General features: G+C 48.0%; 1 protein-coding gene across 4 annotated transcripts in view; it reads right to left on the bottom strand.

Annotated features, from left to right (window-relative positions):
* Window positions 1–13396, bottom strand: part of LOC142583019 (mothers against decapentaplegic homolog 3-like) — an 82713-nt gene that overhangs the window by 63875 nt on the left and 5442 nt on the right. For 2 of the 4 annotated variants that reach the window (XM_075693248.1, XM_075693251.1), the window contains exons 2-3: window positions 12137–12330; window positions 4068–4205 (exon numbers count right to left, since the gene is read on the bottom strand). In XM_075693248.1, the coding sequence (XP_075549363.1) occupies window positions 4068–4205; window positions 12137–12330 (332 nt within the window). Of the gene's footprint in view, window positions 1–4067; window positions 4206–12136; window positions 12352–13396 lie in introns of all 4 variants that reach the window. The other 2 variants (XM_075693247.1, XM_075693249.1) reach the window with 1 other exon arrangement.

Raw genomic sequence — 13396 nt, forward strand, 5'->3', positions numbered from 1 at the left:
TGACGTATCAGTGTAAACGGCCGCTCACGATTTGTTGCGTGCCCACGAGTGCAGACGAGAAGAATTGAAAGGCACCTTTTTAGTTGTTGTATAGTTGTTGAACACAACCATTATAAAGCCTGCACATAATAAAGGCAAGTTTGGTTGTAGGTTTCTTTTTTTTTTTTTTTCGTGGAAGTGCGGAAAGTGATGAAAGGAATGAAATCGGCATGTACTTAAGAATGTTTGGTGCTTACAGACCGCTTGGTGTCTTAAAGAGTCGTCCACGTAGCATTAGCTAGACTTGGCACACGACATATAGCTGCGGCAAAGTTCGGGATGCGATCATTACATGGGAAAGAAAAAAAATCTAATTTTGATGACAAAATTCAGGGGTGCGATCATTATGCGAGTGCAATCATTATGCGAGTAAATACAGTATCTTGAAAGCAATCTATGATGGGGACAAGAGTCTACGCATCTAGGTGCACTGCGTTGCGTTCTCGTCACTTAGTGCGCGCTGAAACGAGAATCCGCACAAAAGTCAATTCACTCGCTCCTGCTACCGCACTTCCCCCCTCCAGCGCTCTGAAAGAGTTTCCGCAGTCATTGCGTGAGACGTGTTCATGCTTGCTTGTGCATGACACCATGCTTGGTAATTTAGTTAGGAAGTGGATGTTTAAAAGTTTATACAGCTGATAAAACCTCTATTTTTTTGTTTTTTTCGTATAGCTGTCTACTAATTTGCTATCGTAATCGATGCTCCGCCTTTCAGGTGAAACTGCGACTTTTTTTATTTATTGCAACTTGAGTGTATTGGCAGCAAATATTTGTTTTTCCAAACAAGAGAAAGTTATATTTCTGTATGAAATAATGAGGTGCGCGGTACTGTAAAGGACTTTTCTTCTTTTAGGTCGCGGCAAAGGGGTGCAGGTTACAAATGAGGGTGCATTAGAATCAAGTACGGTACTGGCTCGTGCAGACAATCTGTCTTGTGTGAAACGTTGGAAACAGAGCGAAGTGTGGCTGTGAATGCCTCGCTAATTGGGAGAATGCAGGAGAAAGTGCGTGGGCGCGATTCACAGCAGCCGCTGCAGACAAGCTCCACTCATGCAATTCCATACAGACACGCGCTTATCTGGCACCATCTCATAGCTATAGTCGCCGCAAAGCCTCTCGTGCACGACACTACGCTTTTCTCGTCACACTTTCGCCATGCCCTCCTCTGCCGTTTTCCTCCTCGGGCTCTCACCACTTTTTTCATTCCCCGCTGCACTCCGTATTCACTCTTATCTTTCGCTGTGCTCATTCGCTCGGTTACAAGGCAGGACGGGCACCTAAGGAATGGGTGCCTAAGAGCTACTCTAAAAGAAGTAGCAGTTTAGCACTACTCAGACACGGATGCGTAATGTATAAAAGTATCAGAAAAATGAAAAATGTCAAATATACCAGCTGTTTCAATCGTGGAATTGATCACTCATGACCTCCGAGACTGTGTCGGTGCAGCATTCTCTGGCGACCGCTTTCTGAGATGTAGTTTCACTTTCATGGCTTAGTGTTTCTGGCGCTACACCAAGCTCGCTGCCTTCTCACAGTGCCAAAAGCATGCTGTCAGTCATATACTTTAACACTTTCACAAAATCTTGTAAAAGTGAAACCATCTCTGAAAGTCATGAAGACCGCTGTGGGGAGCACCCGCTCCCATTTCCTCCCGCATACTCGCGTCGTCCCGTTCGAATGTGGCAGACACGTCGAGCTGGCGTAGACAAAGGAGAGAGGCACTACGCGCCCTCCCATTCTCCGTCGCTCTCGTGACACGCATACCCCTCTCCCCCAAACAGCTCATGGGAAAAGGAGGCGTATCTGGCAGGCAAGGAGGACCTCCCTTTCGAAAAGGCAAAAAAGTCATAAAAGCGCGCCACCACGGGAGACCTTCTCTCTGTGACGCCGGACCAATAACCTGCCGGACTGGAGTACCTGCCGCAACCCATGAGTGACATCGTTTATCTGACTATCCTGGGCAACAAGGCCAGCCTATTATTACTTATTACAGAGAGGACGTCCCTCTGCCGGTGTTCTTTATTGCTGGTAGCAATGAACGTTGCTACAGTTGATGCCGCTGGTTGCCCTATTCGTTCGAACCCGACGTAGCCGCAATTCCCGCGCTACGGGTTGGGGAGTACAACGGAGCGAATGCATGGAGCTAGACCCGGAGCTCGCCTTCAGCACTAGCTGCACAGAGTGGAACCCCCACATCTGGCTGCCCAAAGTGGACCTCTTGAGGCATCGGACGATAGCTTTAACAGTTTGGCTTGGTTTGAGACCTTTGTTTGAACCGAAGCATAGGGCTAGCATGGATTTTGATCGCTAACGTCAGCGAGATGCTTTCTTGAGTGAGGCGACGGTGGCTGTAGCGTGTTTGCACTTTTCAACATGCTAAGCCTTTTCGCAAATGATTTTTTTCTTTATGACATCCGTTAGTACGAGAGCGACGTGGTTTACATCCTGGGAGAGAGAGGCTTAGTGCCCGCGGAGCATTGGCAAGCCTGAAGCGAGTGAGTACAGAAGCCTCGTGGGTGGTCCAAATTTCTTATGTAAATAGCTCCTTCTATCTCTTTGACTCTGATGAAGTCACGGCTCTGGGAGCCGGGTGGCCGTGGGCCACGTGTACTGCTACAGGCTGACTGGCATTGCGGCCTGGCACCGGGCACTCCGACACCGTCTGGGACGGTGGGTGCCGTCAACTCAGATGCTGTGTGCACCAAGTGGAGTAGGACCACCTAACAGAGCTGACATCTCCTCGCGGCTGCATGTTTTACGCCCAATTTGGGTGTTTTTGTTTTTTTTTATGCCGGTTGTTGTCAGGGTAGTGACGCTTTAGGCCTAAGGCTTTACGAAGCTGCCTGTCGCACGTGGAGAGACACAACCTGGTGGACTTTGCTTCCCTTATTCTAGTTAGCCTCGCACGAATTGAAATTACTCGTTCGACTCAAGGAAGCGAGCTTCGTTCACATGAACTTAGCATCTGAGTAGCACCCAATTTTTTGCTAGCCGAGTTGGACATCGTACCACGTGGGTGATGTGCATGCAGAATTCCTCTCCCTTGCACTACTTTAGTGTTTGCCGAGTGCGTCGAGTGGAGTCACCCCTGGTTTGCCGTCACCTGCACATCGTCTGCGCTGCTGTCCCAGACTACGATGGAGCGTTCCTGTTTTCAACAAATTAATGCTGTGCAGTAAGAAACAAACTTTAGTGCATCTCCAAATGTAAGCTAAAGAAAGGGGCTGTAAAATACCACAATTTACAGAACTCGTAACGTACAGGGGTGATCACGCTCGTCTAGAGCCTCGAGCAGCGTACGGCGGAGCAAATAAATTGAAATTTAGCGTAGCTGTTTGACTAGCGGCACGGTTTGAGCACTGCGGCACGTTGCACGTGCAATTACTTTTCGCTTTTTTTTCTCTTCGGTGCGTCCATGACAACTGCGAGACCGCACCGCCAAACTGCGTCGTACATTTCTATCACCGGGTGACTGCTTCAGAGGAGGGCTGTGTGGTAGAGGACTTGTCGGTTTCTTCAGCGACACCACTGGCTTCTTTGTCACTAATTTCTAGCCACAGTGCAATGTCCTCTCTTCTGTTTAGCGCATTCCAGATGCTGCACTTACAGAATGCTTACATTATCACAGTTTTTAATTTCACCATATGCCACCGCAATCCAGTTCACTACTTTACTAAGTGAAGTAGGCATGTTGAAGTATACACAGGCATCTGAACTTGTCTTGAGCAATGCCTCAAACATTTGCGTCCTCCCTCGCCTTCGCCTGTACGATTGGACATAGCCGCTTCTGTGTCCTAATAAAATCGGCAACACATTTTTCCACCTCATAGTATTGAGTTTCCTGTGGTGATCAGAGTCTAACTGCATCCTTGAATCAAAGCCAACCCATCTTTTACACACTGCTTTTTAAAGTATCAATCAACGTTCTAGTATATAGGAATCTCTACTTTTCTTCCCGTCTTTGTGCACAGTAAAGTTGGCAACCATAAAGAGGTGGTCAAAGCCATACTTCAGAGGCAACCCAGTACCTGTGAGAGGAAAAGCCTGGACGTCTAGGCTCGACGGAAAATCAGTGTTGTCAGGCACCGAGTTGGCATAATCATCCAAGCTGGGCAGCTCTGTAGGTAAGTCACCCGTCTGCCTCGGCACAAGGATAGGTGGCAATGCTGAAATACAAGGGAGAAAATAATGACTTTATTCAAGGAAAAGCAGTTACTAACATGTACTTCTAACCTGAGCACAGTGAACTAGTGGCGCTGTAACACTACATCCTTTGCCTCGCAATTCCTTCCAGGGGCTTTACTACCCTTTCAGCTTAGCAAGCAGATAAATTCCACACACACAGCGCAAAGCTTTCCAGTAATTTCAGTCATGTTCAGTAGCTATACATGAAGCTAACAAAAAGCACACAAGGACAGCTTGCCCCCCTTTTTGAAGAGTGCTACTCCATGTTATTTTTTTTATACTGGCAGCCAGCTGGTTGCCAACTGACATCAGGTGGCAGCACGATGGGTTATCTTTCGACCACAAACTACCCACGCATACAAACGCACATGCATGCACACCTAGCCAGATCTGTCATGAGTACCGTAACTAGGACACGGAAAGCAGCACTCATTTAAGTCTTCTTGTGCCTCTTGTCCATCGCTCTTGGGTAGATTTGGCAGTGGCCTATCTGAAGAGGTTATCATAAGCACGGCGGCCGCATTTCGATGGGGGCGAAATGCGAAAACACCCGTGTACTTAGATTTAGGTGCACGTTAAAGAACCCCAGCTGGTCGAAATTTCCAAAGTCCTTCACTACGGCATGCCTCATAATCAGAAAGTGGTTTTGGCACGTAAAACCCCACAATTTAATTTAATTTTAAGGTTTGCACTAACTTTCCAAATGCAGGCAGATTTAGGTGAACAATCACATTTAAGGTGGAGCTTATGTGCTGCTGATCTATGGTGTAAAAACACTATGGTGTGTATAAAAAAATTTTTCCGAAGCCAGCAATATTCGACTCCACTATAAGTCTGTGTTTTTATTTTGATGCATTCTTCATTTCATCTTTTTTTATTTATTTATTCATTTTTTATGTTGTCCTCCGAACTATTGTATAATTTCTTGAGCATTTCGCCTGCCTTTGTGTATAACTGCTGTATAACTGCTGTTACATGAATCCTGTGTAAAATACTGAGTTGTCTCGCTATAATGATTTTTTCGCACTTCCTGCATGGGCCCAAGTCTAGCCGAGAAGGCTAAGGGCCCAGATGGTTCACATGTATTTCTTATTAGTCGTTTGAATAAATTGATTTTTGAATTTGAAATTTGAAACCACAAAATAAAAGAAACATAAAAAGCAAAGAATATGTGGCTCTATGGACCAACCCCACTGAGAACAGAAGGGAACGGGGGTGGTTTGCCCTACTGATCTTTCTGTTCCATGTTAGGTCTTCAAAAATTAATTCAGGAATTTTTCCCATTGAAATACAGTACGCTCAGCTGAACATGTTTCTTGGGTCTACGAAAAAAGTGTTCCATGGCCCCTTTAAAGGAAAAACTCACTGATGTGCCAACACCAGCTAAAATTCAGTCAGCATCATCCACATTACAAACCCTGAACTATGTCAAGATATATCAAAAATTATATAAGGCCATTAAAGCAGAACCTAGGTGCCGCCTGTAACAGCAGCCGCTGTTGTGTTGCTTTGCTCTTGCAATGATTTTTTACGACTTCTTACTATGACCTATCCCTACAATTACCTTGTTGCTATGATAACCTTACAACCAGCTCAAAGTCTGGTGGGCGGAGGAGGAAAAAACATTTATTCAAGCAAAATGAAAAAAAGAATACAGGCTTTCTTGTGTCTTCCATCTTGTAGCCTGCATCCCAGTAGGGGGTGGGCCTCATTCCAGGACTCCGGCAGCTTCAGCCACTGCCAGGCTCACCACACCAGCTGTTGCTGGTCGCACAGGTCCGAACTGTACAGTACGGCCTTCCGCTGTTCGGGTGTGGGGTTGAAAATGGGGGGAGTGTCGGTGTGTCGGGACATGCCCAGGTAGTATGGTACAGTGACGTGTACGCCTCAGAGTGGGGGCATTTATAGGTACAGAGGGTGGTGTGTATAGTGTGATAATAAGCCGAGCTGAGTGATAAGCTGAGTGGGAAAATCTGTCTGAAGCTGGTGCCAGGCGACAGCGTCGACGCAGGGGAGGGATTTGTGTGGAGGGGGGGATAGATGCGACAGGAGAGGCGATAGCGTTGGAGGATGGTGGTGTACTGAGGAGGTACAGGGTACATCTTTAAGTCATGGTCTTCATGTTGCGGGGCTCAGGTGGCATATGCTCGAGCGACAGCGTGAGCTTGCTGGTTTCCGCAAAGACCTTTATGACCAGGGTTCCATACAAATAGTACCTCAAGGGGAAAAGATGGGGAAGCGTCAAGGATACGGTGGGCTGCAACAGAGATATGTCCTTTCGAAAGGTTGCAACAGGCAGCTTGAGAGTCCGCGATGACTGATGTACTGATGTGCAGGGTGGGATATGATGACCAGGGCGACGGCCGCTTCCTCTGCTTCTGTGGTGCTTTTGTAGGTGAACGAGGCCGACACCACTTCATGCAAGTTGGCGTCAACCACGCTGGCCATGTGAGTGCGGCGGTGTGCATTGGTGGCAGTGTTGGTGTACAGGGTACCTGACAGTATATCTCAACAACGCTTCTGAAGACCTCGGGCTCTAGCCTAGCGACGGTGAGTGTGATGGTCTGGGTGCATATTTCGGAACGACTCAAATGCAGTTTCATATTGCCAAAATAAGCTGGCTACTACCGTATTTACGTGATTGTAAGTCGACTCGAATGTAAGTTGACCCCCCCATATCGCTTGCGAGGAAAAAAAACAAAAGAAACAGCATACCCGAGGGCACATTCGATAAAGAAAATTTAGTAGTAGCTGACATGGTCACTGGGCTACTCGTCTTCACTAGTGCTGCCATCGTCATCGTTGCTACGGTCGCACAGCGCATCGTCGTCCAGCGAAATTTCACATTTGGCAAACGACCGCACCACAACATCTTGTGGAACAGCAGCCCACGCCATATGCACCCAACCACACGCAACTGTCAGGAAGGCTCTTTTGGCAGGTCCGGTTGGCGTAATTTCGCGGTTTTCTGCCGCCAGCCACTCGTTGTACTCACGGCGGAGCAGGTCCTTAAAAAGCGAAGATCCGAGCTTGTTTCATGACCATGTCGCACTTCATTGGCAGGGACCGATCACGCATTCAGCGATGTATGCCGCAAGCTTAGCCTACAGCTCCGGAAGGCGTCCAGACTTCGGAACGTGGGAAATTCCTCACGTGCCGTCACAGGTGAAAATTTCACTTCGCTGCAGTCACCACTCTCGCACCAACCGTTCAGAAACATCTAACTTGCGACCCGCTGCACAGCGATTTGTTTCTTCGACGTAAAGGATGGCAGCCCTCTTGAACGCTGCTCTGTACGAGTGCTGAATGATTAGTGGGCCTGGACTGGAGCATTCATGACGATTGAGGAAGCATAGAAGTAGCACGTAGCCGGCATTCAAGTGGAACGTGTCAAACCAATGCCTTTCGTCAAACTATAGAGAAAGCCAAGCGCAACAGGCAAAGAGAAACCTGCGACCGGTATCTGCTCTTCCATGAACTACAGATACTCCCCACAAGCGCCGCCGTTCCATTCTTTCTCTATGGCCGTTCTGAGGGTGCCGCCACGAATGGAACAGCGGCGCTTCCATCAACTATCGACAGCCCCCCCCCCCCTCTGATTGTTGCGTGCACTGTAAAACTCTCAAAAATGTTGAAAAGCCCTTCCGTAAAGCGAACAAACACGCGGGATAGTGAAACGCTATGGGTACGGCCATAGAGCAAACATAAAATTGTAGCTACGTTATATCTCCCATTGGTCTAGCTTTTTTTGGCGGTGCCATGTGTTGGTTTCGATTGTAAGTCGACCCCCCCCCCCCCCCCAACTTCAGATTTTCAAATTTAAAAAAAAGTGGTAGACTTACAATCGTGTAAATACAGTAACTGTGTGAGTAGATGTGGTGGTGGGGTATCCTAGGCAGCTAAGGACTATGCAACTTGGTGACACGAGGGCAAGGCGTTCACGTTGGCTTGTCAGGTGGGCCTCAACGATTTCCTTAACAGTATTATGGATGCCAATAGATTCTAACTGGAGGGTGGCAGTTCCAGGGGAGAGACCCAAGGCTTGCTTGCACGCCTTTCTGGGAAGCACGCTGACCTTGTTTATCTCCACCGGGGTAAGGGGTAGGGAGGGCGCCGCACAGGCCACACAGCAAATGGTGAGGGCTTGAATGAAGCAAAGTACATCTTCCTCCTTGAGGCTATGGCTCCAGGAAGTGATCCTGCCAACCATCCTCAGGACTTGGGATGTTATGGTGGTAAGGTGGAGGGTGAGAGTGCCTCTGTCGTTCCCCTAGAGGTGGAGTACCAAGATGTGAATTTGTCTAACCTTGGGGATGGGGTGTCCTGCAAGTATGAGGTTGATTTGGGAGGGGTTTGCGAGGTCACCGGACTGCGTCTTGCAGCAGAGGACTAGAAGTTGCGACTTGTCTGGCGAGCACTGGAGATTGCCTTGCTGGGCATATTCATGAACGACGTCAACTGCATGCTGGAGCGCATCTTGTTGGCAGACCACCGATCGCCGAGTTGTCCAGATTGTGGCGCCGTCTGCATAGTGTGATGTATGCCCGGTATGGAGTTGAGTTGACGCAGGAGTCCCATGATGGTAATGTTAAAGAGCGTGGTAACAGCACAGCTCCCTGCAGCATTCCTTTGTAGGGTGTTCGGACAGGTTGAGAGCGCAGACAATCTGGTCCAATGGTGGCAGTCCAGTCGGTGTAAAAAGCACGGATGTAATTATACATACGCTTTCCACACTTGGTAGCACTGAAATTGGTGAGAATGGCCTGACGAGAGATGTTATCAAAGGCTCCTTTGATTCTATGGCAAGGATGGCACTTGTGCTGGTGGGGGTGATGCACTCCAATACCTGCTTTTTTAGTTGAACATTCTTTGTCAATAGATTTGGGTGGAAGCCAAACATAGTCTAGCAAGAGAAGGTGGGTTTCCAGATAAGGCTGTGGTCGATTGAAGACTATGTGCTGAAAAAGCTTGCCCAGACAGGATGTCAAGGAGATGGGGCGGAGATTACTCAGACACAGAGTCCTGCCTGGTTTGAGAATGAGAGTGATGTCTCCATGCTTTCATTCCTGAGGTAAAGTGCCAGATTGCCAGTAATGGTCGAAGAGAGTGACCGGAGCCTCCAAAGAATCATCATCCAGGTTATGAAGCAGCTTGCTTGTGAGCTTGTCTCTCCCCGTGTGATGTTGCGGGCGAGGTGATTGAGAGCTTGCCTTAGCTAAGGTAGGTTGATGGGAAGGTCCAAGTCCTCATTGGGGGCTCCCGTGTAATGTTGTGGAGGTGCTGCAGGGATAGTGTGTGTGTGTGGGGGGGGGGGGGGGGCAATGTGTTTGTTTTGCAGTTCATGGAGAACATTCATGTCAGTGCCTGGGTGTGCATGGAGAATCCTTTCTGTGGTGTGGTTGGTATTCTTGTTCTTGGAAGGATCTAGTAGATGGCGTAGGATGCCCCATGTCTTGGGGGTATTGACAGTTCCTTGCAATATGTTGCAGAAATGCTGCCAATTCTGCCTCATTAGCTGGATGGCGTATTTCTCCACTGCCTCGGTAATGTTGGTGATCTTAAGTTTAAGCTGTCAGATGTGTTTTTGGCACCTCTCCATCGCTTGACAAGGCTATGGCGTGCCTCCCAGAGATAAAGTAAGTGTGTGGCGACTGCAGGGTTCTCTATTGTGAGCACGAGAGTCTTTGGCTGCCTTTCGACTGCAGCCTGGAGGTGGTTCACTCATGATTCCAGATTGTCAATTGTGTGTTGGGAGCTGCACTGTTTCACTGCGAATGGCATCCCTTGGTGCTTGGTGTGGCTGATTCGCTGGCAAGGAATGGTGTCAATATGGATTTTGGTTACCAGGAGGCAATGGTCACTGCCATGTGTCGCTTCCGTGTTTGACCATTCAGCATGCCAGATCCGGTGGGTGAGCGTGAGGTCCAGGCAGGTGTGCCTATTCATGCTATAGGAGATTTGTGTGGGATGCTGCGGGTGTTGTTGGATGGCGTTGTGTAGGATTTGCCCTTTGGATGTGGTTTTAGTGTAGCCCCATGCTAGGTGGGCAGCGTTGACCTCACCCGTTATCAACACACAGTGATGTTTGGGGTGCCGAGCCAGGCTACAGGAGTGGTTAGGACCTGGTTCGCGATTGAGAGCACGTCTGTGGACACTGTCCTGATGCGAGTCATCGTGTAGCCAAGCAGGAATAGCTACGCTGCCACAAAGGTCCCGCGTGCTCGAACGGTGTGATGAAGGTAGGCCGGGTTGGAGCTGCTTGCGACAGTCCTTATAAGCTGTAGGATGCAGGCCTTCACATAGCACGCACTTTGGTGTGCACGCGTGTCCCAGTAGCACATTTGCGACACCGCACGCAGGGCAGATTTGAGTGTCCGGGGTGGGGCACACATCGGTTTGGTGGCCAACTTATAGGCATATGCCACATACTTTTGTGGTGTGGCAGTAGCGGACACAGCGCAATTTTCTGCTGGCGTACATGATATAGAAAGGCACTGTCCGATCGGAGAAAGTTATGAGAATGGTGGTGGCCTTGCCCAACATTCGAGCGTAGAGAATGGTTTTTGACCGCAGGCCATGAGATTGTTCAGATCTTCCTCGGATGCACTTGCAGACAGTCAACGTAAGCAGTCGCAGCGAAATCTTGTTCACCAAAGTGGAGGTTCTCGAGATCCTGGATTCTGGTGGCAAATTCTTCGCATAGACCTACGACAAGTTAGGCGCAAGAATCCAAGAACCAGGGCAACTAGCTCTCCGAACTTGCAGTGCTTTGGGAAAGCAAGGCAAGGAGCGGAAGGCAAAGTTCATGGTGCTCAATGGTTTTCGGACCACGCTAACGGCACGTCCGTCCTTTTCTGATGCCTATGGAGTTGTCGTCGCGTGGGCAAACAGCTTCTACAGTTAGCAATGGCAACAAGGTGCTACTTATTTGACAGCCTTATATGACTTCTTTCTTGTAACCTGGCATCAAACGATGTACTAATGTGATATAGTTGGTATCCTGTTCACGTTCACTGTAGTACACTTAATTGTACTAGAAAGAAAATTACTAGAAAGTACTAGAAAGGAATTGTACTCAAGAAAGGAAAGAAAAAAAGACTGATTTCACAGTGTTGCAAGTCAGGCTACAAGATAGAAACATGACAGAGCCCCCAACACAGTCCACAAGAGAAATTTCAAAACAGAACAGTAACAGAAATGAAAATCGGATGCACAAAAAAATGGTGAAGTCCAGGTTAATAAAGCAACATGCAAAATTCTCAACTAAGTTATATGAAAGATGCATGTGTCAAGTACAAGTGTAAGTCAATATGAGTTTGAATTTTACTAAGATAATTGACGTGCAAAGAGCAGAGTAAAAGGCTTTTGTCAGACTTTGTCTTAAATCTTCGTATGCAATGCTTTTCACTAAGTTAGCTGTGATGGTACCGGCAGGCTGGAATAAAATGCTAACAGTAAGAAAAAATGTAACACCTCTTGCGTCTGATTACTTGAAATTGGCGTGCAATAGCCTGGCCTAACCGGCCACCAAACATGCACTCAGCATCTCTACACATCTCACCGCTTTCGCAAACACAGACAAATGTGTAAAAGTGGGGTGTGCTGCCTAGCCTGTTTTCTTTCGTGTTCAGGTTTCCATCTGGCTTGCCTCTACACAGGGAATGCAACCAAAGATTCTGACAACAATATGTTGCCAAGTTTTACTATGTCAACTTTCATTTCCTGATTTGGTTAATTGATTGTTTTTTATTGACACACAAACGTCAAACTACAAAGCCTTGTATCAATCTGTGCTACTCTGGACTTATTTCACACATGAACTCACTGTTCATTAAATGATGCACATGTCAGCCATTGACTTACGCATTTACTCGCAAGTGCTATCAGGAGAGGGTCAGAAAGGGTCACCCACCGGGTGTCTCTACTCGCTGGTAGTGGTATGGGTTGACGCAGACTTCGTCCTTCTTGAGGTGGAAGGCATACTGACAGTGGTCGGTGGCGCGCAGCTCGTGGTGGCTCTGCAGGTCGGGCCAGCGCCACAGGCGGCAGTAGATGACGTGCGGCAGCCCCTTGCGATGAGACACCTGCAGCCGGCCGTCCAGCGACCTGCCCACGGCCACCCCCCCACTGATCACCCTTAGGACATCAGTGGCGCACAACAAGGACAGCAGCAACGACAGTGCACAGACCACAAACAGGCCACACGGCAAGAAACGTTCAGGAGGAGGCACTTGCTCACCTCTCCCAATTACTGCGTCTGTCAGGGCCACTGTAGGCCCCCTGTCATCAATACTACTGGTACCACCAGCCTTTAAGACCGCAGCAGAATGAAGGCCTCTCCCAGTGACCTCGTCTTTTCTACCTTTCCATCCTGCAGGGCCGAGTGTCCCTCTGAACAATTACTTCGAGTATCCGATCTGCCCATCAGCTCTTATTTGTCTCCAGTTACATCTCCATCTTTTGCCAGCTACACAAATTTTTCCAATTTCATCCCTGCCAACTTATCCACCCTGAACTGCACTGTCCTTCCCTTGGCACACCCTGTAACTATCCTCTGCATTACATGGGCCATCCAAGTCCACTTCTTTGTTTTAATATAGATTAGCTCCCAGCATTTGTTCTTCAATCCCTACTGCTGTTTGTTAATGTTTCCCTGTACAGGTTCCAAATTGAACCAATCATCACTATAGACCCTATTATCAGCCAGTCACTTTTGAAAAAGATGCAAGTTTGACAGGCAAATAAAATTGTGATGCTGGCAGCAGCACGAAGGAATGGCACAGTATACAGGAACGTAATGCCCACTCAGGGCATGGTGCCACTAGGGGACTGAATCAGTTAAAACTGCCAAGCCATTACTGCTGCCGCATAACCAAGTGCCCACTCGCATTTCACAGTCACCTGATGACACATAAGCCTTCCCCAACTCCATGCCTTTGCTCCAAGCACTCTTTTATCCAATGTTACAAGAATGCCCACTAACACAGAAATTAAAGCTTCTCCTCCAAAAGGTTTCTCACCCTGTGCATAACAACCTCACAAGGCAACACACACAACACATGCAACATTGCAATTGAAAAATTTAGCATCATTGAGCTTTTAAAAAAGACGAAACGTGTGCATGCTCTCACAAAGCCTTCAGACACTGCATCTCCTTTACATTCACAGGTAA

This window comes from Dermacentor variabilis, chromosome 5 (genome assembly GCF_050947875.1).
Source record: "Dermacentor variabilis isolate Ectoservices chromosome 5, ASM5094787v1, whole genome shotgun sequence".
In the NCBI taxonomy this organism is placed as follows: Eukaryota; Metazoa; Arthropoda; class Arachnida; order Ixodida; family Ixodidae; genus Dermacentor; species Dermacentor variabilis.